At 47.9% G+C, this 26,713-nt stretch overlaps 1 protein-coding gene and 1 long non-coding RNA gene across 29 annotated transcripts in view; one reads left to right on the forward strand and one right to left on the reverse strand.

Annotated features, from left to right (window-relative positions):
• TNK2 (tyrosine kinase non receptor 2) overlaps positions 1-26,713 on the forward strand; it is a 119,927-nt gene that overhangs the window by 91,637 nt on the left and 1,577 nt on the right. For 13 of the 28 annotated variants that reach the window (XM_063622079.1, XM_063622078.1, XM_063622076.1 and 10 more), the window contains 3 exons: positions 341-412; positions 1,677-2,123; positions 2,167-4,955. In XM_063622079.1, coding sequence (XP_063478149.1) covers positions 341-412; positions 1,677-2,123; positions 2,167-2,419 — 772 coding nt within the window. In that variant the 3' untranslated portion in view covers positions 2,420-4,955. Of the gene's footprint in view, positions 1-340; positions 413-1,676; positions 4,956-8,161; positions 8,250-9,040; positions 9,115-20,233; positions 20,327-24,601; positions 24,668-24,886; positions 25,477-26,713 lie in introns of those variants that run through there. The other 15 variants (XM_063622081.1, XM_063622087.1, XM_063622073.1 and 12 more) reach the window with 13 other exon arrangements.
• On the reverse strand, positions 17,316-25,382 carry LOC134733257 (uncharacterized). The gene is made up of 2 exons (XR_010116763.1): positions 25,330-25,382; positions 17,316-19,651 (listed from the first exon to the last, which is right to left on the reverse strand). It is a non-coding gene; the product is annotated as an uncharacterized lncRNA (long non-coding RNA).

Here is a 26,713-nt window from a genome sequence, read left to right on the forward strand (position 1 = left end):
GCACGTCAATCTGAAAGATGAGCTCCCAGCAGTGGGACTCCTAGGTCGAAGAGTGTGTGCCATGGCGGTGGGTGGTGCTGAACCTGCCCTCAGTGGAGGGACGTTCTCAGTTGTCACACCACCTGTGCAAGAGAGCTTTCCATGTCTTAAGGAGTTTTCTGATCTTTGCCAGACTGACTGGTAGAAAATAGTGTTTCTATAGTTTTAACATGCATTTCTCTTACGAATAAACTCAAAAATAAGTTGAGCCATTTGTATTTCCTTTTTAATGAGTTGCTTGTTAATATCCTTGGCCCATTACAAAATGTTAGATTATTCATCGGTTTCTTACTCTTTCTAGGAAATTACTAGATCAATCAAGGAAACTAGCTTTTCGAGCTTCACGTATGACATGTGAACTTCAGGAAAAGAGGTAAATCATAAGAAAGTAAGCTTAATGACTCGGGTTTATTGAAAACAAAACAGAGGCCATTCAGGATGAGTCTGGGCCACGTGTGTCTGTGGCTACAGGCTGGCCTTCCTGGGTAGGCCCCGAGGCTCAGGCGCTCTGAGGCCTGGGAGCTTTGCATATGCTGTTTGCAAAGGCAGGAATTCTATTATTTCAACTGTGATTTAAAATAGCTCGTCAAATATATCATAAAAGGGAACGAGTTCTTTTTTTTTTTTTTTTTGAGACGGAGTCTTGCTCTGTTGCCCAGGCTGGAGTGCAGTGGTGCAATCTCGGCTCACTGTAACCTCTGCCTCCCGGGTTCATGCAATTCTCCTGCCTCCACCTCCTGAGTAGCTGGGACCACAGGCACACGCCACCACACCTGGCTAATTTTTGGATTTTTAGTAGAGATGGGGTTTCACCATATTGATCAGGCTGGTCTTGAACTCCTGACCTCATGATCCGCCTGCCTCGGCCTCCCAAAGTGCTGGGATTACAGGCGTGAGCCACGGCTCCTGGCCAGAACAAGTTCATATTCAGTGAGAATTGAACACTTAACAGAGGGGTTGCTGTTAGACCTGGATTTCATTCCTAGCTCTGTTTCATGTTAGAAACGTTATTTAACCTTTCTGAGTCTGTAAACTGATGGAGTAATTCCTGCTTTATAGAAGGGTTGTGAGGACTGACTGAGGTTGTGAGGGTAAAACATTTTGCTTAGTGTATGGGCTGTAGTCAGTACCCACTAAACAGTAGTTACAATTGCTATTTCCCCGTGTTCCTGCCTGTTTCTATTAATCAATAGCTTACATTATACACTGACCACACTCTGCGCATAGAGTTGTGTTTTACTTTTCTCATTTTCCCTCTTTTTATTCTTTTGCTAACAATTATCCTATTTATAGATCATAGGTGTTTTTACTTCATTTTAAAACACATCAATTTTTCGTAAGCGATCCAGACGTGTGTATGCTTTACCAGCTTTTAAAAATCTGATGTTTCAGAGCCAACACATTCAGAAAGATTTTTGCAGGGGGCAGAGGATGTCAAAGCAGCTCGAGGATTCTCAGGGGAGCAGGGAACCCAGTGTACTTTTCCTGCCAGACACACAGTTCCCTAAACCCTGGGTTTCCTGCTATGTTTTTCTTGCTTCTAATCGGCCTGCCAGCTTTTCCAGCATCTCCTGGGTTTACCGAAAAGATCTTAAGTTGGGAAGTTGAAACGCTGACCCAGGTGTGTTTGCTAACAGGCAGAATCAACAACGGGGAATCAACAACAGGGAGAATCAACAACAGGGAGAATCAACAACAGGGAGAGAATCAACAACAGGGAGAATCAACAACGGAGAATCAACAACAGGGAGAATCAACAACAGGGAGAATCAACAACAGGGAGAATCAACAACAGGGAGAGAATCAACAACAGGCAGAATCAACAACAGGGAGAATCAACAGGGAGAATCAACAACAGGGAGAATCAACAGGGAGAGAACAACAGGCAGAATCAACAACAGGGAGAATCAACAACGGAGAATCAACAGGGAGAGAATCAACAACAGGGAGAGAATCAACAACAGGCAGAATCAACAACAGGGAGAATCAACAACAGGGAGAATCAACAGGGAGAGAATCAACAACAGGGAGAGAACAACGGAGAATCAACAACAGGGAGAATCAACAGGCAGAATCAACAACAGGCAGAATCAACAACGGAGAATCAACAACAGGCAGAATCAACAGGCAGAATCAACAACAGGGAGAATCAACAACGGAGAATCAACAACAGGCAGAATCAACAACAGGCAGAATCAACTCAGTGGGGAGGTGTCGGGTGCTTTTTGTGTGTCGAGCCCCGATGAGGAAACACAAGCCAAGTAGAAATAGTCTGTACCCCAGAGGGGTTCACAGTATTTGGGGGGCTGTGACATCATCACGGCAAGACGAGTGCTCTGTAATCGTTATGCACCAGGTGTCTTGGGAGCAGAGGGGGTGACTCCCCACGAGGTCATGTTGTGCTGATGTGATGGGTGAGAAGGGTGAATGCCAGGTAGGTGAGGGGACGAAAGCGGTGCAGGTGGAGGGCCCTGCGGCCGAGGCGGACACGAGCCGGCTTGTCCCAAGCACTGAAGCTGGCAAGGCCAGGGCGCATCCTTTTGTTGTTTTGGGGGTGGGTTAGAGGCAGCTCTCGTGATCCTGACACGTGAGGCAGGCCTGGATCACGAGGCTGCTCGTGTGGAATGCTGAGTTCTTTTGACTTTGTAGACAAAGGAAGACAGCAGGAATAGCCAGAGGCCTAGTGGGGTTGCGTCTGCTGTTTAAGCAGGTGGGTCTGCTCGAAAGTGGCTGGCGGCTCCACTGCAGCCACAAAAGGAGGAAAGACCTAGCGCATCTCGCTGCACACTGCGGACAAAAAGGTGTCCTTAATTTGAAGCAAGTTAATTTGTACAGAAACGAAATTTGGAGATTGCAGGAACCTCCAACTGCTGGAATCTTTGTCGAGAGCAAGGGTTCTTGAAGGTCAGTCCAGGGCCACGGCCGGTCTAGAGTTAAGTTTCCAGCCACCTGAGGTGAAATGGTAAGAGCTACATGACTGAGTTTTCTTTTTTTCTTTTCTTTTTTTTTTTTTTTTTTTTTTTGAGCCAGAGTCTCGCTGTCGCCCAGGCTGGAGTGCAGTGGTGCGATCTCGGCTCACTGCAAGCTCTGCCTCCTGGGTTCACGCCATTCTCCTGCCTCAGCCTCCCGAGTAGCTGGGACTACAGGCGCCCGCCACCACGCCCGGCTAATTTTTTGTATTTTTTAGTAGAGACGGGGTTTCACCGTGTTAGCCAGGATGGTCTCGATCTCCTGACCTCGTGATCCGCCCGCCTCGGCCTCCCAAAGTGCTGGGGTTACAGGCGTGAGCCACCGCGCCCGGCCAGGACTGAGTTTTCTTAAAATGAAATAGACTCCGTTCCAGGACGGTCTTTATTCGGTGTGTTTGTCTTCCTGAGTTCTTGGTATTGAAATGGCGGTTGTTGCGTGGTGCTGGTGGTGGTGTTAGACGGTAACTGTGTCCCCCGTGCCCGTGGGGAGCTGTGCCCTGTCGGGATGCCCCTCAGCAATTACTGCAATTTTAATGATCCCCGAAGTCCATCTTGAGGACCCGGGGCCGGAGTGCTCTCGTGTTGGGCAGCACCGCCTGCTGGCAGAATGTGGCGTTGCAGGCGCTCTGGCTACATTTCAGAGAGTGGGAGGGATGAGATTGTGTATTCATTGCCCAATAAATCAATTAAGTCCAACTCTGCTGGCTCAAGCCCATGGGTGCTTAAAGGGAGTCAGCCCAGGGAAGCTTGGAGGGGAAGGAACCGGGTGGCCCACCATCTGGAGCCAAACGGGGACCAGCTAGGATCTAAGGTCAGGAAAGGAGATGGGTGGGGGGCTCTGAAAAAGGCCATGCCTGCGGCTCTGGGCTGGCTGGAGGGAAGCTGAGGGCTGGGAGAGCGGGCAGTCACTCTCCAGCAGAAGTCCTGGCATCATGCCACTCCATTTGGGAAGCCTCAGCTCCACTGTGAAAAAATGTTTTTATGATTGTTGTACATGCTCTTTGTTGAACTGGACCATTCAGAAGAGCGCAGTGAGAAAATTAAACACCCAGAAAGCCGCTTAAAATTTTGATATATTTCTTACACTTTTTTTCTGTGCACATATATGTTTTATAAAATAAGGTCATGCAGCATGCAGAGTTTTCTTAAGGTTTATTTTTATCTTTATTTTATCTGGTTTTGTTTTGTTTGAATCAAGGTCTCACTCTGTCACCCAGGATGAGTACCGTGGCATGATCAGGGTTCGGGGTGGCCTGGAATTCCTCGACTCAAGCGATCTTCCCAGTTAAGCCTCCCAAGCAGCTGGGGTGACCGGCGTGCCCCACCACACCTGGCTAATGTTTTTTATTTTTTTATTTTTAGTAGAGACGAAGTCTCACTATGTTGCCCAGGCTGGTCTCGAATTTCTGGACTCACGTGATCCTCCTGCCTCAGCCTCCCAAAGTGCAGGGATTATAGGCGTGAGCCACTGTGCCTGGCCAGTTTTCTGTATCTTTAAATTCATCTTCTCAAAGAATATTTAAACACTGCCTAGTTTTTATTCTGTGGATAAACTCCAGTTAACACATTTTGTTAATTTTTTTTATCTTGTAACTGTTCATTTATTTAGAGACATGGTGTCCCTCTGTCTCCCAGGCTGGAGTGCAGTGGCTCCAGCTCAGCTCAGCTCACCATACCTTGACCCTCCAGCCTCAAGGGATCCTCCCGCCTCAGCCTCCCAAGCCGTGAGGACTACAGGCACACGCCACTCTACCCAGATAATTTTGTTCTTTTTTTTCTTTTTTCTGTAGAGATGAGGTCTATGTTGCCCAGGATGGTCTCGAACTCCTGGGCTCAAGTGATCCACCCACCTTGGCCTCCCCAAAGTGTTGAGATTACAGGTGTGAGCCACCGCACCCAGCTGTAACAAATTGTTTTAATAAATAGTGCTAAAAGGTTTTCCAGAAATATTTGGCTCTCATTAAAATAAAACATATGTTTTGAGTTTTTTTCATGAAAGAAAATGTACTAAATGTGTATATATGTATATATACAAATATATATACATACATATATATACAAATATATATATATATACAAATGTATATATATATTTGAGACAGAGTTTCACTCTGTCACCCAGGCTGGCATGCAGTGGTCCGATCTCGGCTCACTGCAACCTCCGCCTCCCGGGTGCAAGCAATTCTCCTGCCTCCACCTCCCAAGTAGCTGGAATTACAGGCATACACCACCATGTTCAGCCGACTTTTTTGTATTTTTAATAGAGATAGGGTTTCACCATGTTGACAGGCTGGTCCTGAACTCCTGACCTCAGGTGATCCACCTATCTCAGCCTCCCAGAGTGCTGGGATTACAGGCGTGAGCCACTGTGCCTGGCCATATGTTTTTAAAGAAAGGACTTATGTTCTGGACATATATTTTAAAATATTTCTGTAAAATTTTTAAATGTATGTTTAATAAAATATATATAGAGAGAAATGGAGTCTCACTCTGTCACTCAGGCTGGAGAGCAGTGGTGTGATCTCGGCCCACCAGAATCTCTGCTTCCCAGGTTCCAGCGATCCTCCTGCCTCAGCCTCTGAGTAGCTGGGATTACAGGCACCTGCTACCACGCCCAGCTGATTTTTGTGTTTTTAGTGGAGACGGTTTCACTCTGTTGGCCAGGCTGGTCTCACAAATTCCTGACCTCAGGTGACCCGTCCGCCTCGGCCTCCCAAAGTGCTGGGATTACAGGCGTGAGCCACCACGTCCAGAGGATTTTTATTTTATTATTTTGTTTCATTTTTATTTATTTTTAGAGATGAGGTCTCACTATGTTGCCCAGGTTGGTCTTGAACTTTTGAGCTCAAACAATCCTCCTGCCGCGGCCTCCCAGAGTGCTGGGATTCCAGGCTTGAGCCACCGTGCCTGGCCAAAATGCAGTAATTGTTTTAATGGAAGACATACTGTCTGTGACGGCAAATCACTGGGTCCCTAGACCCATGTCCCCCCCTGCCAGTATCAGAGAGGGCCCTGGAGCGGTGGGCATCCCTGAGCCGGGGTGGGCTCTGGAAGGACTCAGCCTGCAGGGAGCCTCCCTACTCCCGCCCACCCGGCTCACCTGCTCTCCCTCGGAACCTCAGGGCTCATCATGGCCTTGGGAGTGAGGAGAACTGATCAGAGGAAAAGCCGTGTCAGGCCTAACCTGGGTCGGAGGTGGCGGCGCTGCGGGCTTGAGCTTCTTTCACAGGCCCAGGCAGCACTGTGTCTGGGGGAGTGGTTCGGCTGCCGGAAGTCCTGGGGTTACGAGGACTCTGTCTCGCCTGATAACGATGCTGTTTAACCACAGCCTAGTCCACAGGCAAGGAAGCAAACAGCTTCCTCTGTCTAATGTGCATTTATTTTTCTTTGTCTCAGTTACATAACTTCCCATTTGGAATAATTCTAATTCCTTTCTCTACTAGAAGTTTTGTTGTTGTTTTTGAGACGGGGTCTTGCTCGGTTGCCCAGGCTGGAGTGCAGTGGCACAATCTGGGCTCAGTGCAACCTTTGCCTCCCAGGCTCAGATGATTCTCCCACCTCAGCCTCCCAAGTAGCTGGGACTACAGGCAGCTGCCACCACGCCCGGCTAATTTTTTGTAGAGACAGGGTTTCACCATGTTGCTCAGTCTGGTCTGGAACTCCTGGGTTCAAGCAATCCACCTGCGTCGGCCTCCCAAAGTGCTAGGATAACAGCCGTGAACAACCGCACCCAGGCATTTTTTTTTTTTAATTAAAATGATTTTTTTTTTTTCCTGGAAGCTTCTGAGGTCGAAAAAGGAAAAAAGAAAAATAAAATTCTGCCCCTCATAGAAGTTTTAAAATTTCAAATAATATCATATGTCTAAGTATGTTATTCATCCATTCATCAACACGTTTTCTGCTTTCTATTGTGTACCTGGCACTGTACCGGGAGCCAGAGGTGCAGTGATGAGCAAAGCAGGAATAAGTTAGCAGGTATGGAGGGGCCTGACATCACACAAGCTATCGTTCCAACTATCAGCCCCGTGCCAAAATAAAAGAATGGCTTCTTCCCCCCAAATAAAATGTTCACCTTCTTTGCCAAAAGAACATTCTCATTATAGAGCTTCTGGATAATCTCCCTCTCAGATAACCTCCCTCTCAGAGTGTTTCCCGGGAACTCCACCCAAGGCGATGCCCTAAGTGTCACACAAAAGAGAGAACGACAGAACCTTCAGCTCATCCTGGTTCTTGAATCCAATCACTGTTGAACAGTTTGGGGCTTCTCTGCTGTTGTGTGTATGTTTTTTAATATGCTCACTTTATTATAGATTTGTAAATATTGAGTACATGTGCCAAAATACTCTGTCATTCCTGTTTGGTTGGTTATAGAGGTAGTTCCCATTTTTCTTCTATTATTCTTATTGCCAAAAAGACCTAATTGTGCTGAGTCTATTACTATTGAATCATCCCCTCTCAGTGCTTAGCATTTACTCTGGTGCATTCCTTGAAAACATCACAGTTGGCCATTATGCTATATATATATTTTTGATACAGAATCTCACTCTCTTGCCCAGGCTGGAGTGCAGTAGTGCAGTCTTGGCTCACTGCAGCCTCTACCTCCTGGGTCCAAGCGATTCTCCTGCCTCAGCCTCCCGAGTAGCTGGGATTACAGGTGCACACCACCACGCCTGGCTAATTTTTGTATTTTTAGTAGAGACTGGGTTTCACTATGTTGGCCAGGCTGGTCTCGAACTCCTGACCTCAAGTGATCCACCTGTCTCAGCCTCCCAAACTGCTGGGATTTCAGGTGTGAACCACTGTGCCTGGGCCCATTATGCTATTTGAGCAAAAAAGATTTGTTAAGCACACCTCTACACTCCTCCCTCCTTCCCTCCCTCCCTTCCTTCCTTCCTCCCTCCCTTCCTCCCTCTCTTCCTCCCTCCCTCCCTTCCTCCTTCCCTTCCTTCCTCCTTCCCTTCCTTCTTCCCTCCCTTCCTTCCTCCCTTCCTCCCTCCCTTCCTTCCCTCCTTCTCCCTCCCTCCCTCCCTCCCTTCCTTCCTCCCTCCCTCCCTTCCTTCCTTCCTTCTTTCCTTCCTTCCTTCTTTCCTTCCTTCCTTCTCCCTATCTCTCTCCTTCCTTCCTTCCTCCCTTCCTTTTCTTCTTTCTGATAGGGTGTTTCTATTCTTGAGTAACTGGATCTACAGGCATGCACCACTGCACCTGGCTCAAGAACTTTCTTCTTACACTGTACATATTTTGGTAAAAATGAAATCCTAATGAAGCTTCTAAAAGCCTTATTGTACTTAGTTTTACTTAAATATAGAAAGTTCAGGAAAGCAGGTATTTCTGCCACTGGTTGTGTGACCTTCGACAGGCCCCTATTTCCCCGGTCCTGAGTTTCACAGACTGTAAAGGAGGGGATCGGGCCCCTCCCCAGCTCTGGCGTTCTGTCCCAGGAAGGAGAAGGCCAATGGCGGAGGCTGATGCTTTGGCCCTTCCCAGAGCTGCCTCTGCTATCTGTGCTTCTTTTCTTTTCTCTCCCATCTTCCCTTGCTAAAGGCCCTGGGTTGGGCCCCAGCTCTGCTACTTATGTGCAACTTCATTCTAGCCTTTTATTTTTTTTATTTTTTGAGACGGAGTTTCACTCTTGTTGCCCAGGCTGGAGTGCAGTGGTGAGATCTCAGCTCACAGCAACCTCCGCCTCCCGGGTTCAGGCGATTCTCCTGCATCAGCCTCCCGAGTAGCTGGGATTACAGGTGTGTGCCACCACGCCTGGCTAATTTTGTATTTTTAGTAGAGATGGGATTTCTCCATGTTGGCCAGGCTGGTCTTAAACTCCTGACCTCAAGTGACCCACCCGCCTCGGCCTCCCAAAGTGCTGGGATTCCAGGCATGAGCCACCACGCCCGGCCCACTCTAGCCTCTTAATCTCTCAATGGCATCAGTTTCCTCATCTTGAAATGGGGTTGAGAAATTGTGAGGAATTCGATGCGTCAGAACTTCCAGCTGCAAGACCTTCTTTCCTGTTCACTTTTGCTTCTTCCCTGCAGACCAAGTTGGAGGTGCATCCTCCGTTTGCCAGACCTCCTGTGCCTCTCGTTGTATGCAGAGCGTCGTGATGACAGTAAGAGAGAAACCACCGTCCCTTCCTGGTGGGAGCTTGCATCTGGGTGGGAGGGGCTCATAGAGGAGGCAGTTGAGGAAATGCATAATGGTGGTGGGGCAGGGGTGGGGGTGAGGGGACGCAGGCACAGCCAGACTGTGAGCCAGGCAAGACTGGGCAGATTTGGACATGGGTGGCCTCAGTGGTAGCAGCATCAAGGGTTCTGGGACCGAAGCCACTTGGTTTGGTGCTGGTCTCAGTGCCCTCCACCCACGTCCTCCAAACGTGAGGAGGCCTCCGGGCTGCCTGTGGAGGTCCATGGCCTGTGGCCCATTGTCATCTTGTGCCTTTTAGGCGAATTTTCTATTTGGGTTGTTGTATTTTTCAGTTCTAAAATTTTCATATTTCTTTTTAATATTTCATGTATCTGCCACGATGATGTATCTTTTTGTTCACTTCAGTAGTGTTTGTTCTTACTTCTTGGAGCATGGTTATAACAGCTGCTTAACATCTGTGATATTCCAACACCTGCCTCATGTTGGGATTGGCCTCGGTTGCTTGTCCTTCTCCTTGTGAGATGTGAGAGTTCTGTGGTTCTTTGTACGTTGAGTAGTTTTGGATTGTATCTTAGACTTTGTGAAGATGATGTTATGAGATTCTGGGTCTTGTTTAAAAAAGCCTGCAGAGAATGTTATTTTTGTTTGTCAATAGGTTGGTTTTAGCAGGTAGTTGACTTAGGCTGAGACCCCAAGTTCCAGTCTGCCTCCTGTGAGGGCAGCTCCAACATCAGTTCAGTTTTCATCTTTGTATTTTGCGGTTGAGATCCGTCCCACACGTGCACAAACCAGCGGCCAGTCTGGGAGTGGGGTGAAAATCTACTCACGGTTCAGTTCTCAGGGCCTTCGGTGTGCAGTTTACGGTGCATGCCTGTGCCGTCGAGGATGGGCCCAGGAGCTCGGATCCAGCTTCATGGGATTCCTGCCCTGAGCCACCTCCTTCTCTTCAGTCTCTGTGACACTTTCTGGCTTTGGGGCCGCCCCACCCCATGCTCATTCTCCCGCCCCTTCTGGCTTGAAGGCCTGGGCTTTAGCTTCCCTACTCCACCACACACTTCCTGAGACTGCAGCTGCCTCTGCGGCCAAAGAGAAGATGAAACGAGAAAAAAAAGCCAATGGGAATTTCCTCCATACTTTTGGAAGCACAAATCCTCTGGTCAGAGAGAAGAGTTCTCTGTGCCTGTCCAGCTGTTGTGGTGGGTTTGCTGTAAACTAGGTGCCCATTGACTGATGACCTTGTGGGTCATCCAGAGGGCAGACGTGGGCCTGAAACTGAAAACTGTGATCACAGCCTGTAACCCCTTGCCACCTGCTGGAATGTAAGCTCCAGAGAGGACAGGCCTTCATTGCTTTGTTCATCGATGTATCTCCAAGTGCCTAAAACAGCGCCTGGCACATGGTAGGCACTGAATAGGTATTTGCTGAGCTTGGTGAACTGTCATTTCTGGTCATAGGAGCCTCTGCCATTTACCCCGTACAGAGGCTCTAAACTCACGAAACTCAGTGTTCCCTTTCTAGGACAAATATTTTGCAACACCTTTACTATACTGAAATGAAATTCCAAAGGTAATATAATCTGTCCACATACCGTGTTTAAACATCAGCCTGCTGTCGGTCACAGATTTGGGGTGTGCCTTACTATACTGAAATGAAATTCCAAAGGTAATATAATCTGTCCACATACCGTGTTTAAACATCAGCCTGCTGTCGGTCACAGATTTGGGGTGTGCCTTACTATACTGAAATGAAATTCCAAAGGTAATATAATCTGTCCACATACCGTGTTTAAACATCAGTGTACTTTCGGTCGCAGATTTGGGGTGTGCCACCCACACCAGTCATCCAGGACCAAGACCCTTCCTCTAGCTACAGGAGTGTGGGCTGCTCACAGCTCACAGCTGAGGCCCAAGAGAGCCACATTTTTGTCCCTAGTGGGAGGGGAAGCACACATCCAGTGACCGGTCGAGTCTCCACTCCGGCATCAATTTGGGACATCTCTGAAGGCCACCCCAGGCCCAAGCCCTGAGGGACCAGCTACATCCTCTGCTATGACTATATCACAGCTCCACTTCTCCCTCTGCCCAATCCTGTATTATCTGCCCCTCACAGGTGTTTCTGAGAGCACGACCTAATTCACTACAGGCACACAAATCTCCCTCTCAGAGTGTTTCTTGGGGAACTCGACCCAAGGTGATGCCCTAAGTGTTGCACAAAAGAAAGATAAGAGGCTGGTCATCGTGGTTCATGCCTGTAATCCCAGCACTTTGGGAGCCCAAGGCGAGCACGTCACTTGAGATCAGGAGTTTGAGACCAGCCTGGCTGACATAATGAAACCCCGTCTCTACTAAAAATACAAAAATTAGCCCAGTGTGATGGCGGGTGCCTGTAGTCCCAGCTACTTGGGAGGCTGAGGCAGGAGAATCACTTGAACCTGGGAGGCAGAGGTTGCAGTGAACCGAGATCACGCCACTGCACTCCAGCCTGGGTGGCAGAGCAAGACTCAAAAAAAAAGGAGAGATAAGAGAAGCGTGGTTTATAATAAATGTGTTCTCTGCACACACACTTAGGCATGACTACACTAGGACCTCAGCATGAGTTTCTCAGGTCCCAGGAGTCTGCACTTTGACAAGTTCCGCAGGCATTTGTGTGCGCTGGTGCGTGAGAAGCATTTCTCTAATGTTACAAGGGTCAGATGCTTGTGCGTAAGTGACTGCTGTGACACACGAGGGCTGACGCACGAGTCACGGCCACTCAGATACCACATGCAGCAGGTGCCGCCAGTGATAAGATTTCCACGTCGGTGAACAGCTGTTGGTAAAAAGTGCTGAACAAAACACGTTATGAAACTTTCTCAACTTACACAGTAGTTGCATTCCTGGAAAATTCAGTTTGTCTTAAAATTGTTCGAAAAACTATTTTGTCACGTAGAATCTGTGACATTTCCTCATGGCGCATCACTGCGCCACGCACTGCAGGAGGCCCTGAGGCCCTGCCCTTCACGCCAGCAGCCCTTGGTTTGGTGACAACTGAGAACACCCCCAGAGCTTCCCACACTGTCCACTAGGGGTCATCACTGTCCTCGCTGAGAACGACTGGTCTACCAGAGGGAACCCTGTGCTTAGAACTTGACATGGTATTGCATGAATCCTCCTGACAAGCATGAAAGTCTTATATTCTCTCTCTTTAGCTAAGAAAACCAAGTTCAGAGAAGTTCAGCAATTTGTCCAGGGTCACACAGCTAGTCAGCAGGTAGCAAGCAAGATCTGGACCCAGGTCTTCCTGTCACCAAAGCTCATGTTTGCCACATGTGCTTTCCAGGTGTTTGTAGGTGATAAAGAGTTGCATGGTCCCTGGGTCGTGGCCAGGTTTGTTTATTTATTTATTTATTTATATTTATATTTTTATTTTCGAGATGGAATCTCGCACTGTTGCCCAGGCTGGAGTGCAATGGTGCAATCTCAGCTCACTGCAACCTCTGTCTCCTGCGTTCAAGCGATTCTCCTGCCTCAGCCTCCTGAGTAGCTAGGATTACAGGCGCCTGCCACCACACCTGGCTAATTTTTTGTATTTTTTAATGGAGTAGTTTCACTATGTTGGCCAGGCTGGTCTCGAACTCCTGACCTCGTGATCTGCCCACTTCGGCCTCCCAAAGTGCTGGGATTATAGGTATGAGCCACCGTGGCTGGCCTATTTTTTATTTTTATTTTTTGAGACGGAGTCTTGCTTTGTTGCCCAGGCTGAGTGAAATGGCACGATCTCAGCTCCACTGCAACCTGCGCCTCCCAAGTTCAAGTGATTTTCCTGCCTCAGCCTCCCCAGTAGCTGGGATTACAGGTGCCTGCCACCACACCTGGCTACTTTTTGTATTTTTAGTAGAGACGGGGGTTTTGCTATGTTGGCCAGGCGGGTCTTGAACTCCTGACCTCAGGTGATCCACCTGCCTCAGCCTCCCAAATTGCTGGGATTACAGGCGTGAGCCACCGAGCCCGGGGGCCCATAGATTATAAAAAGCTCTCCACGGAGTTGCATGAGCACCCAGGACTGAGAGCCCCTGAGCTTCACTTGGAATTAACGTGAGCTTGAGCGAGGCATTGCAGCGCGCCGGGCTTGGCAGGTGCAGGCGGAGCGGACCGAGGCTCGGAGGCCGGGGCTGCGCTGGGAGGGGAGCGCGTCCTCCGCGGGCCGGGGTGGGGCCTCCCTGTCCGCGCGCGCCCCCTGCCGGCAGCACCCGGCCCCACGGCTTCAGCGTGTCGGTCCTGGCTGGAGCTGAGCGTGGCTGGAGAACAAATCCACAGCCAAGTGTGCGTCCGGCTCCTCCGCGAAGCAGTCGTCGAGATGGGGATTAAACCCCCCAGGGTTCCATTAGAGGAGGTGACTGTGTGAGACAAAATAAGGAGGGAGCCAGAGGAGCTGAGAGAGCCTTCAGACGGCCCTGCAAGTGTGAACCTGCGTGAAGGAATGAGGGAGGGAGGGTGGAGGGGAGCGCCCCAGACCCGCCGTGTGCCTTCCCACCCCTCCCTTCCCACCCCTCCCTTCCCACCCCTGCCGTCCCACCCCTCCCTTCCCACCCCTGCCTTCCCACCCCTCCCTTCCCACCCCTGCCTTCCCACCCCTCCCTTCCCACCCCTCCCTTCCCACCCCTGCCTTCCCACCCCTCCCTTCCCACCCCTGCCGTCCCACCCCTCCCTTCCCACCCCTGCCTTCCCACCCCTCCCTTCCCACCCCTGCCTTCCCACCCCTCCCTTCCCACCCCTCCCTTCCCACCCCTGCCGTCCCACCCCTCCCTTCCCACCCCTGCCTTCCCACCCCTCCCTTCCCACCCCTGCCTTCCCACCCCTCCCTTCCCACCCCTCCCTTCCCACCCCTGCCGTCCCACCCCTCCCTTCCCACCCCTGCCTTCCCACCCCTCCCTTCCCACCCCTGCCTTCCCACCCCTGCCTTCCCACCCCTCCCTTCCCACCCCTGCCTTCCCACCCCTGCCTTCCCACCCCTCCCTTCCCACCCCTGCCTTCCCACCCCTCCCTTCCCACCCCTGCCTTCCCACCCCTCCCTTCCCACCCCTGCCTTCCCACCCCTCCCTTCCCACCCCTGCCTTCCCACCCCTGCCGCAGCCAGCCGCTGCCTGGGGCTGCCCCGGGAGGCCCGGCCCCAGCGCACACCACGCTCAGGGCTTCCAAGGGCTACAGCTGGGCCTCGGAGTGACGGGAGGTCCCTTCCTCTCCGTGGCCACCTCACCAGCGTCATGGCTAGGAACGTGGGCTTTCGTCAAGACCGCCTGGGCATACCCCACTCCCGCCTGGGTATAGGATTGCGAACAACTTTCTCACCCTTCTCGAGCCTCGGTTTTCTCCTCTGTATCATAGACATCAAAAGCATTTGCCACAAAGAGCGGTCACAATGCTAAGTGCTTGGCATGCGGTAGAGACTCGATCATCCTTAGCTGTTGTTATTCGTGTCAGGGGCGTGTGAACCAGAGCAACTGCATCTCGAATGGGAACTGGGTAACATGAGGCCGAAACCTACTGGGCTGCATTCCCAGATGGTTAAGGCATTCTAAGTCACGGGATGAGATAGGAGGTTGGCACAAGATACAGGTCATAAAGACCTTGCTGATAAAACAGATTGCAGTAAAGAAACCGGCTCCATCCCACCAAAACCAAGATGGCCATGAGAGTGACCTCTGGACGTCCTCACTGCTGCATGCCCACCAGCACCATGACAGTTTACAAATGCCATGGCAACATCAGGAAGTTCCCCTATATGGTCTAGCAAGGGGAGGCATGGATAATCCACCGCTTGTTTAGCATATCATCAAGAGAGAGCCTTAAAAATGGGCAAAGCAGCCCTCAGGGCTCCATCTGTGGTGCAGCTATTCTTTTATTCCTCTACTTTCTTAATAAACTTGCTTTCGGGCTGGGCACAGTGGCTCACGCCTGTAATCCCAGCACTTTGAGAGGCCGGGGGCGGGTGCGGATCATGAAGTCAAGAGTTCAAGACCAGCCTGGCCAACATGGTGAAACCCCGTCTCTACTAAAAATGCTAAAATTAGCCAGGCGTGGTGCAGGCGCCTGTAGTCCCAGCTACTCGGGAGGCTGAGGCAGGTGAATGGCTTGAACCTGGGAGCCGGAGGTTGCAGTGAGCCGAGATCACACCACTGCACTCCAGCCTGGGCGACAGAGTGACTCTGTCTCTAAATACAAACAAACAAACAAACAAACTTGCTTTCACTTTACAGACTCATCCTGAATTCTTTCTTGCAAGATCCAAGAACCCTCTCTTGGGATCTAGATCGAGACCCCTTCCTCGTGACATTAGGACTTTTCAGCTATTCCCATGTTATCTGAAAGCATGTACAGATACAGTCTATTCCAGAAGGAAATCTTTCTTGTAAATCCATCAAATATTTGCATGTTCAGTGCTGCCCTCCCCAGGGATGGGGACACTGGGGATTCTTTCTGCCCTACCCTAGCTCTTCCCTCCCTCCTCCACATCCAGGGGGTCCTGGAGGCCCTTCCATCCACCCGGGACCTTGGCTCTGTCCAATTTTCCTCTTCCTGCAGCAGGTGAGACTTTAGGAGCCATGGAGGAGGGGAGAGGGTGAAAGAAAATGGCCCTCGGAAAGGCACAGCCACGAAACCAGTGCACCTTTCTTTTGCCATCACTGGTGGCCTCACGACTCTGGTGCACTGCTGTGCTGAGAGCATCTCTATTTCCCTCCATTTTCATGAAGACACCCTCACCCCCAGGAAGGGTGTGGGGCCAACTCGGTGGTCTGCAGCGTTGTCCATGGATGAGCAGGAGAAGCGCAGGGGAGGGTGTGGCCTGGTTCAGCTTGGATGTGGGGGAGGCGCTGTGCAGGGCTGCTCCTGGGAGCCTGCAGAGGTGGGCACAGGGCGAACCGAAGGTGGGGCGTCTGGGGCGGGGGTGATCAGGGAGGAAGCCCCTCCTTGGTCCCAGGGAGCAAGACCCAGGCCTGAACCTAGGCACCAAGCAGGAAGTGCCCGGGTTTGTGACAGGCTGGAAGGGAGAGAAGAGGGCAGTGCTGGCCAGCCCAGGACAGCCGGGACTGCCCTCCTCCTGGTGTGTGGGCAGATCAGGCACGTCACTGGTGGGGCCCCGCACCTAGCACCAGCCCCAGCTAGACCCATCACCGGCCCGTGCCTTCTTTTCTCCCCAGGACAGGCTTGGCCGTGGTCATTCCAGAGTGGCCTGGAGGCGGTGAGACCCTGGGGCAAATCCTTGCTCCGCAGCCCAGACTTCCCCCGTCCTCCTGGTGACCCCATCGTCTCTGCTGACCCATGTTCCACAAGCCGAGTGACTAATGCACAAACCTCCCCAGGGAGAGTGGAGACCAGGCCACACTCCGAAATGGAAACCGAGCCCAAAGGGGTGTGGCTGATGACCTGGGCAACCTCTTTCTCTGCCCATAGGTGCCAAGAGAGGAGCGAGGCCCAGGGTGGGGGAGGAAGAGGGCGAGGGAGGAAGACGGCAGGCAGAGGGAGTGGACACCAGACAGATGGGGAAAGATTTCCCACTGGACAGGAAGCTCCGTGAGGCCGGAGACCAGGTTTATCTCCCGTGGCCACAGCCTGGCAAGTAACAGGCACACAGTAAGTACTCATGAGCCACCACGCCCGGCCCCTTTGTCTGATCTTGGTGATCTTGGTGGGGAAAATTATACTTGCCCAGTGGGAAGATGTTTTGATCGAAAACTGCTTAATGATTTTTGTGCCACTGTCCATCATTAGATTCTGCAGTTTAGTCGCAGCCTAGCCTGGTAGGTCTCGTCCCACAGCCTCATTGGGGAGGCAGTCACCCACTGGCTATTTTTCCAGGCTCAGCAGACATCTCTATAACCGCTGTCACACTTTTGCTAATTTTACCGAAAGATGCAACAAAATCCCTGCAAACAAGTTGTGATGTGAGCTGCCTTCAGCTTCTGATACGATTCCTCCTTCAAAAACACGCACCAGCCCCTGGCGTGGGACTTTGCTGGTCACTTCACATTCCACTGGAGGCCACTGCCAAGGTTTGCAGGAAGGCCGTGGGTTTTGAAGAGCTAAACTGAAAGGTTGGCCAACTCCAGAGACTGACCTGCTCGGAGGAGTCTGACCACTTTTCTTGTTTCTTGAGGAGTGGTTAGTAACAGAATTTCCCATAGCTGGCTAGGGAAGGAAAGACAATTTTTGTCCTAGTTACATTTGCCAAAGCAAAACAAAATAACAAAGCAAAACTGTTCTCCACTGTCCACAGCTTCCATAATCGATCTGCACGGCCAGACCTCCCGAGTCCCCTACCCTGGGCCCTGCTCCCTCACAGGCCAGGGTGTCTGCAGGAGGGCCTTCCTTCTAGGCTGAGATCCAGCGCTGTCCTCTGGTCCAGGATTATTGCTATGTCCATTTCTTTCTTTTTTTTTTAGGTAAAAAATTGTTATTCTTATTTAACCATGCTGCATATATACATACAATATCAATATATACAACTTGAACAAATACAATTTATACATGAAGTACAATGAAAGCATGGCTTTTGAAATTGATTGCAGTAATACTGCTGAAGTTATTAATTATTTAAATTAGTTAGATTACAGCATAAGTTGAAGGGCACTAGAAAATCTATGTTTTCCCAGCCTGGGCAACATGGTAAAAACCCATCTCTACAAAAAATACAAAAATTGGCCCGATGTGGTGGTGCGTGCCTGTAGTCCCAGGTACTTTGGGGTCTGAGGCAAGAGGATCGCTTGAACCTCAGGAGGTTGAAGTTGCAGTGAGCGGGGATCACACCACTGCACTCCAACCTCGGTGACAAAGTGAGAACAAGAAAGACAGAAAGAGAGAGACAGAGAGAAATAGGGAGGGAGGAAGGAAGGAAGGAGAAAGAAAGAAAGAAAAGAAAGAGAAAGAGAGAGAGAGAAAGGGAGGGAGGAAGGAAGGAAGGAGAAAGAAAAAGAAAGAAAGAAAGAAAGAAAGAAAGATCTATGTTTTCTTCCATTCTTCTAGGATTTTTGTTTTTGTTTTTCTTGAGACGGAGTTTTGCTCTTGTTGCCCAGGCTGGAGTGTAATGGCACGATCCCGGCTCACCACTACCTCTGCCTCCCGGGTTCAAGCGATTCTCCTGCCTCAGTCTCCCAAGTAGCTGGGATTACAGGCGTGCGCCACCACGCCTGGCTAATTTTGTAATGGTAGTAGACACGTGGTTTCACCATGCTGTTCAGGCTGGTCTTGAACTCCTGACCTCAGGTGATCCACCCACCTCGGCCCCCCAAAGTGCTGGGATTACAGGCATGAGCCACTGTGCCTAGGCCTCTCCTAGTATTTTTAAAAACAAGGAATAATCGAAAAGAAAACAAATGTGTACATTAGGAAATTGAGCAGACCCTGGCTTACTTACACGTAAACTCTGTCCATTCTTTAATTCACAGCTCTGTAGGAAAGAGGACTTTCCTTGAGATTAGAGTGAAGGGGAAAGATATTAAAAACAGACTAAAAAGAAACAGAAGCAAAGCAAAAAAAAAAAAAAAAACCCAAACCATAATCATGGTTTTAAAAATACCTTATGGATGAAGTAGCACCACCCCCTACCACAAAGTCACCTTAAATTTTTGCTGCAAAAAAATTCCTCTTTCTCCAGAAAGTGAATGAAATAGCATATGGAATGGATTCCATTCATGGGGCAAGTGTGTGATGTGACCTCCTCACCTTATTACATTTCCACTTTACAATAATCTAAACACAAATAGAGAATACGATTCTATTTTAACACCCTAACTATTGGTATATGTAACATAAGAATTCTTAAAGAACACACTATAAACCAGTAACTCTACCAAGCCTTCTTTTTTGGTAGAGACGGGGTTTCACCACGTTGGCCAGGCTGGTCTCGAGCTCTTGACCTCAAGACCCTCCTGCCTCGGCCTCCCACAGTGCTGGGATTACAGGCGTGAGCCACCGCATCCGGCCCAAACTTTCTTTAAGATCTCGGTCTTTCCCTGTGGTTCCTCTTGCAAACTGGTATATTTTCCTTCAGTTTCCAAGCATTCTCACCACTTTCCCTCAAGTTCTCTGCAAAGTTGCTCTGCTGTTTTCCTCCTTTCTTCCAGTTCCATACGAGATTTTTCAAGAAGTTTCTCTTGTTCCTTGGCTTTGGCCAACAAATCAACACCACCACCAATCACCTTCTTCTCCAGGGCAGAGAATTTTTCTGGCAAAGACTGATGCTCTTGTTGGGTTTTAAGATCTTTTTTCCTGTTTCTCGAATTTAGCTGCAGCCTTGTTTCTTCTTACACGTCAAGCTTTGTCTCAAGTGCCTTTCTCTCCGCAACCGCTGTCACCAGCGTTTCAACCATCTTCTCTGGGGAGACTTTATGTTTCCCCCCTTTTCCTTTTCTCTTCATCTTCTCCAATCTTACCCTCTTCATTGTCATCTCCATCTGACCCACTGACGTCACAGCCTGATATTTCTTCCCCTTCTGTGAGCTTCTTTTTCAGGTCTTCTATTTCTTTCTGAAATTGATGAAGCAAGGCATCCTTCAGATCTTCATTAATTCTAGCTTTATTTTTAATACTTTTTTTTTTTTTGAGACAGAGTCTTGCTCGGTTGCCCAGGCTGGAGTGCAGTGGCACGATATCAGCTCGTTCCATCCTCCGCCTCCTGGGTTCTAGGCCATCCTGCTGCCTCAGCCTCCCGAGTAGCTGGGATTACAGGCATGCGCCACCACGCCTGGCTAATTTTCTATTTTTAGTAGAGACAGGGTTTCAGGAGCTGCTCTCCAGCTCCTGACCTTGTGATCCACCCCCATCGGCCTTCCAGAGTGCTGGGATTACAGGCGTGAGCCACCGTGCCCGGCCCCATGGAATGATTTTTAAACTACTGAACTATAAAATGATTTTTTAATTTATTTATTGATCGGCATTGTGAACCCCTCCCGAGCCAGGCAGACCCCCCTGCTTGGGTGCAGCCCAGTGACGCCGGGTGCGTGGAAAGGCTTGTCAGAGACTCTGTGCGCAGGTGCACCCTTGGTTTTTCTGTCTGTTTCCCACCAGCTGTTTTTTTTGTTTTTTTTGTTTTTTTGTTTTTTTTTTGAGACAGGATCTGACTCTGTTCCCCAGGCTGGAGTACAGTGCCGCGATCTTGGCTCATTGTAACCTTCAACTCCTGGGCTCAAGCAGTCTTCCCAGGTCAGCCTCCAAACCCACTAGTTTGTTTGTTTGTTTGTTTGAGACGGAGTCTTACTCTGTCACCAGGCTGGAGTGCAGTTGCGCGATCTCGGCTCACTGCAAGCTCCGCCTCCCAGGTTCACGCCATTCTCCTGCCTCAGCCTCCCGAGTAGCTGGGACTACAGGCACCCACCACCACGCCCAGCTAATTTTTTGTATTTTTAGTAGAGACGGGGTTTTGCCATGTTGGCCAGGATGGTCTTGATCTCTTGACCTCGTGATCTGCCTGCCTCAGCCTCCCAAAGTGCTGGGATTACAGGTGTGAGCCACCATGCCCAGTCTGTTTTTTTAATCATTTTAAAAGGAGAGGATAACGAAAAACAACAGGCCGAGTGCAGTGGCTCACACCTGTAATCCCAGCACTTTGAGAGGCCAAGGCAGGCGGATCACCTGAGGTCAGGAGTTCGAGACCAGCCTGCCCAACATGACGAAACCCCGTCTCTACTAAAAATACAAAAAATTAGCTGGGCGTGGTGGTGGGCGCCTGTAGTCCCAGCTGCTTGGGAGGCTGAGGCAGGAGAATCACTTGAACCAGGGAGGTGAAGTTGCGGCGAGCAGAGATCATCACTGCACTCCAGCCTGGGTGACAAGAGTGAAACTCCATCAAAAAAAAAAAAAAAAAAAAAAAAAAAAAAAAAAAAAAAAGAAAGAAAAAGAAAAAGAAAAGGAACAAATTATAGGGAAAGGAAAATATTTGCAACAAATCTGACAAAATTGTCCCTATCAGTATCAGTATTTAATGAAAACACTCACCTAGATTGATAAGAAAAATACTAAGATCCTAACTGGATGGACTTGTTTAGACAATTCACTATGAGAACACACACACACACACACACACACACACACACACACACACAGGAAAAATAGCTATTTAACTCTCAAAAGTGGTAAAAAAAAATACATTAAAATACATGGAATGGTTTTTTTTTAGACAGTCTTGCTCTTGCCACCCAGGCTGGAGTGTGATGGCTTGATCTCGCCTCCCTGCAACCTCTGCCTCCTGGGTTCAAGCAATTCTCCTGCCTCAGCCTCCTGAGTAGCTGGGATTACAGGAGCTCGCCACCACGCCTGGCTAATTTTTGTATTTTTAGTAGATATGGGGTTTCACCATGTTGGCCAAGTTGGTCTTGAACTCCTGACCTCAAGTGATCCGCCCGTCTTGTCCTCCTGAAGTGCTGAGATTATAGGCATGAGCCACCGTGCCTGGCCCCACGGAATGGTTTTTAAACTACTGAACTATAAAATTATTTTTAAAAATACTTCCCACTGCTTGCAAAGATTTGGTGAAAGTGGCACTTTCAAACATTTCTAGGTGCCTTTTTTTTTTTTTTTTTGAGACAGGGTCTCACTCTGTCACCCAGGCTGGAGTGCAGTGGTGCCATCATGGCTCACTACAACCTCCACCTCCTGGGCTCAAGCCATCCTCCCGCCTCAGCCTCCTGAGTAGCTGGGACTACAGGCACTTGCCACGATGTCGGGCTAATGTTTTTGTAGAGACAGGGTTTCACTGTGTTGCCCCAGGCTGGTCTCAAACACCTGGGCTCAAGCAATCTGCCCACCTCTGCCTCCCAAAGGGCTAGGATTACAGGTGTGAGTCACTGTGCCCAATTGAGGTGCAAAATTTTTGAAAAGTAATTTGGTAATGTGTATTAAGAGCCACCAAGGATTTCTACACATTGATGCAGTAATACTACTTCTGGGAATCTATCCTAAGGAAATACTAAAAGAGAGGGAAAAGTTGTATGCATAGTTTCCATGGCAACTATTTATAGTAGTGAAACAAGCAAACCAAGCAAAAACAACATATCTAAATATTCAACAACACGGGAAAAGTTGGCTGGGTGCGGTGGCTCATGCCTGTAATCCTAGCACTTTGAGAGGCTGAGGCGGGTGGATCACCTGAGGTTGGGAGTACGAGACCAGCCTGACCAACATGGAGAAACCCCATCTCCACCAAAAAAGTACAAAATTAGCTGGGCGTGGTGGTGGGCGCCTGTAATCGCAGCTACTCTGGAGGCTGAGGCAGGAGAATCGCTTGAACCCAGGAGCCGGAGGTTGCAGTGAGCCGAGATTGCGCCATTGCACTCCAGCCTGGGCAACAAGAGCGAAACTCTGTCTAAAAAATAATAATAATAAGGGAAAAGTTTGTTAAATTCTGGTATAACTACTTGATGAAGCTCTTCCCTTAAAATTATAGACATATAGTAATATTAAACATGCTTAATATAGTAAATAAAACAGACTACAAAATTGTATCTACAGTGTGGTTTCAGCTATGTTAAAATATATATGTAGATGAGAAAATTAGGAGCAAAAAATTATTAAGTTTACCTATGGAGAGGGAGGGTTATATGTGATTTTCTAATATATGTGATTTTATTTTATTATTTATTTATTTCTTTTTCTTTTTCTTTTCTTTCTTTTTTTCTTTTTTTTTTTTGAGATGAAGTCTCGCTCTTGTCCCCCAGGCTGGAGTGCAATGGCTCAATCTTGGCTCACTGCAACCTCTGCCTCCCAGGTTCAAGCGATTCTCCTGCCTCGGCCTCCTGAGTAACTGGGATTACAGGCGCCTGACACCACGCCCAGCTAATTTTTGTATTTTTAGTAGAGATGGGGTTTCACCATGTTGGCCAGGCTGGTCTCGAACTCCTGACCTCAGGGGATCCACCCACCTTGGCCTCCCAAAGTGCTGGGATTACAGGTGTGAGCCACCGTGCCCGGCCTATTTATTTATTTATTGAGATGGAGTCTTGCTGTGTCACCCAGGCTGAAGTGCAGTGGTGTGATCTTGGTTCACTGCAACCTCTGTCTCCCAGGTTCAAGCCATTCTTCTGCCTCACCCTCTGGAGTAGCTGGGATTACAGGCACGTGCCACCACGGCCAGCTAATTTTTGTATTGTTTGGTAGAGACGGGGTTTCGCCATGTTGGCCAGGCTGGTCTTGAACTCCTGACCTCAAGTGATCCACCCGCCTCAGCCTCCCAAAGTGCTGGGATTATGGGTGTGAGCCACTGCACCTAGCCCTAATATACGTAATTTAATTATAAATTAAATATACATTTAATTATAAATTAAATGTATATATAAATATATACATTTAATTATAAATTAAATGTATATATAAATATATACATTTAATTATAAATTAAATGTATTTAATTATAAATTAAATGTATATAAATATATACATTAATTATAAATTAAATATATATAAATATATACATTAATTATAAAGTAAATATATAAATATATACATTTAATTATAAAGTAAATATATAAATATATACATTTAATTATAAAGTAAATATATAAATATATACATTTAATTATAAAGTAAATATATAAATATATACATTTAATTATAAAGTAAATATATAAATATATACATTTAATTATAAAGTAAATATATAAATATATACATTTAATTATAAAGTAAATATATAAATATATACATTTAATTATAAAGTAAATATATAAATATATACATTTAATTATAAAGTAAATATATAAATATATACATTTAATTATAAAGTAAATATATAAATATATACATTTAATTATAAAGTAAATATATAAATATATACATTTAATTATAAAGTAAATATATAAATATATACATTTAATTATAAAGTAAGTATATAAATATATACATTTAATTATAAAGTAAGTATATAAATATATACATTTAATTATAAAGTAAATATATAAATATATACATTAATTATAAAGTAAATATATAAATATGTACATTTAATTATAAAGTATATAAATATGTACATTTAATTATAAAGTAAATGTATATAAATATATACATTTAATAGTAAATGTATATAAATATGTACATTTAATAGTAAATGTATATAAATATGTACATTTAATAGTAAATGTATATAAATATGTACATTTAATAGTAAATGTATATAAATATGTACATTTAATAGTAAATGTATATAAATATGTACATTTAATAGTAAATGTATATAAATATGTACATTTAATAGTAAATGTATATAAATATGTACATTTAATAGTAAATGTATATAAATATGTACATTTAATAGTAAATGTATATAAATATGTACATTTAATAGTAAATGTATATAAATATGTACATTTAATTATAAAGTAAATATATAAATATATACATTTAATTATAAAGTAAATATAATTAATATATGTGATTTTCTAATGTCGGATTTTAAAAAACATTTGTATATTGCTTTCTTTTTTAAAGTAAGAACGGGAAGAATGGAGAAAGCGCGTGCAGGTGTCTCCCGGCTGCAGGTATTTTGGACACTCCCACCCCTGCCTCACGCCGGCACTCAGCCTCAGTCCTGCAATCCTGCACACAGTGTGTGGGCTCTGGACCCCAGCTCCTCCCCAGGAGGAGGGGAGCAGACAGAGGAAGCAGCTCCTGACAGGGAGGGCAGATGAGGGCAGAGGAGGGGACAGCGTGTCCTGGCCCTTTAGTCCACCACTGGGTTCCTCCTCCACCTATTCCGGTCCTACCACCCTTCAGTATCCACTCACATCTGAGGATCTGATTGGCCAGCGTCGCTCCTGCTCGAGCCCTCCAGATGGGAACCCGACAAGGCAGGGAGCCAGGGTCAGGCCCAGAAACCTGCCTAGAACTTCAGCATCAGCCAACCAGCTGCACTGATGAGCTAACAATCCACCCAGGGCTGGCCGGGGCCACCTGGAGGCCCAGATCTCTCCTGCTGAAGGGCAAGGGGGGGTAGGGAGACAACTGGATGTTTGCTTCATCTCCGTCTACCAGAGACCCCTTTCCTTTCTTGGCCTGGCTAATTTCTGCCGTCTTGAAACACTCCGTGGAGGGGCCACCTGCTGCGTGGAGCCTTCCTCAATACCTGCCTCCCTCCCAGGCTGGCTCCCGCTGGGGACACCGGGAGGATGAGACAGGCTGCAGCTTAGCAAACATGAGCTGATGGAAAAGAAAATTACCTGTTTGTGACTTCCTTGGTCTCACTTCTCCCTGAGCCCCAAATCCTCTGCACTGCCCATGCTGTCTTTCAAAGAACAGCTCCTCCTTTTCTGCATCTGTTGAAATCAAGAAACAGAAATAAAGAACAGCCTCCTTGGCCCGCTTGGGGAGCGTGGCGGGGAGCGTGTGCTGCTGCGTGAGATGGGAGCGTGGGGGGGAGCGTGTGCTGCTGCGTGAGATGGGAGCGTGGGGGGGAGCCGTGAGCTGCTGCGTGAGATGGGAGCGTGGGGGGGAGCGTGTGCTGCTGCGTGAGATGGGAGCGTGGGGGGTAGTGTGTGCTGCTGAGTGAGATGGGAGCGTGGGGGGGAGCGTGTGCTGCTGGGTGAGATGGGAGCGTGGGGGGGAGCCGTGAGCTGCTGAGTGAGATGGGAGCGTGGGGGGGAGCGGTGAGCTGCTGTGTGAAACACTCAATGTCTGTGGCTTGAAGCCACTCGGTTTTGGAGTCATTTGTTAGGCAGCAGCAGATGACTGACAGACCCTCCTTTCACGGGTGTTCGCTCAATACATCTTTTCATTCACTTCTAATCCTGTCATGCCTTCAGCTTTTCAGACTGAAAAAACACAGGTGTAAACATAATAGTCAAAACGACCAGCCCTTACTGAACACCCCCCTGTGGGACACACTTCTAATCACGTACCGTTTGAGTTAATCCTGCAGCCATCCGGTGAGAGAGTCCTGTGATTCCCATTTTACACACACAGATGTTAACTCGTTTGAATGTGGAGAGAGAAGTTAGAATGGCAGAAACAGCTGTGGTTACTGCAGAGGTTCTTGTTTCGGCTCTGCCGTGTGGCTCTGGACAAGCCATTTCACGCCTCCAGACCTCAGTTTATTTTTATTTATTTATTATTTTTATTTTTACTTATTATTTTTTGAGACAGTCTTACTCTGTCACCCAGGCTGGAGGGCAATGGTGATCTCAGCTCACTGCAACCTCCATCTCCTGGATTCAAGTGATTATCTTGCCTCAGCCTCCCGAGTAGCTGGGATTACAGGTGCCCACCACCACACCCAGCTAGTTTTTGTATTTTTAGTAGAGACAGGGTTTCACCATGTTGGCCAGGCTGGTCTCAAACTCCTGACTTCAGACGATCCACCTGCCTCAGCCTCCCGAAGTGCTGGAATTACAGGCGTGAGCCACTGTGCCTGGCCCAGACCTGAGTTTCTTCATGTTTCTAAAGCAGCATACATAACTACACACTACATCACTGGACCCTGAGGTCCCTTTTATGATGGTAACAAGGATAACAATAAGGTATCACCAGGATTCTGAGAGTTAGACTAGTAAAACCAACATAGACCAATAGACCAGATCACACACAGATCCATATGTACGTGTGTGT

This window comes from Symphalangus syndactylus, chromosome 17 (genome assembly GCF_028878055.3).
Source record: "Symphalangus syndactylus isolate Jambi chromosome 17, NHGRI_mSymSyn1-v2.1_pri, whole genome shotgun sequence".
In the NCBI taxonomy this organism is placed as follows: Eukaryota; Metazoa; Chordata; class Mammalia; order Primates; family Hylobatidae; genus Symphalangus; species Symphalangus syndactylus.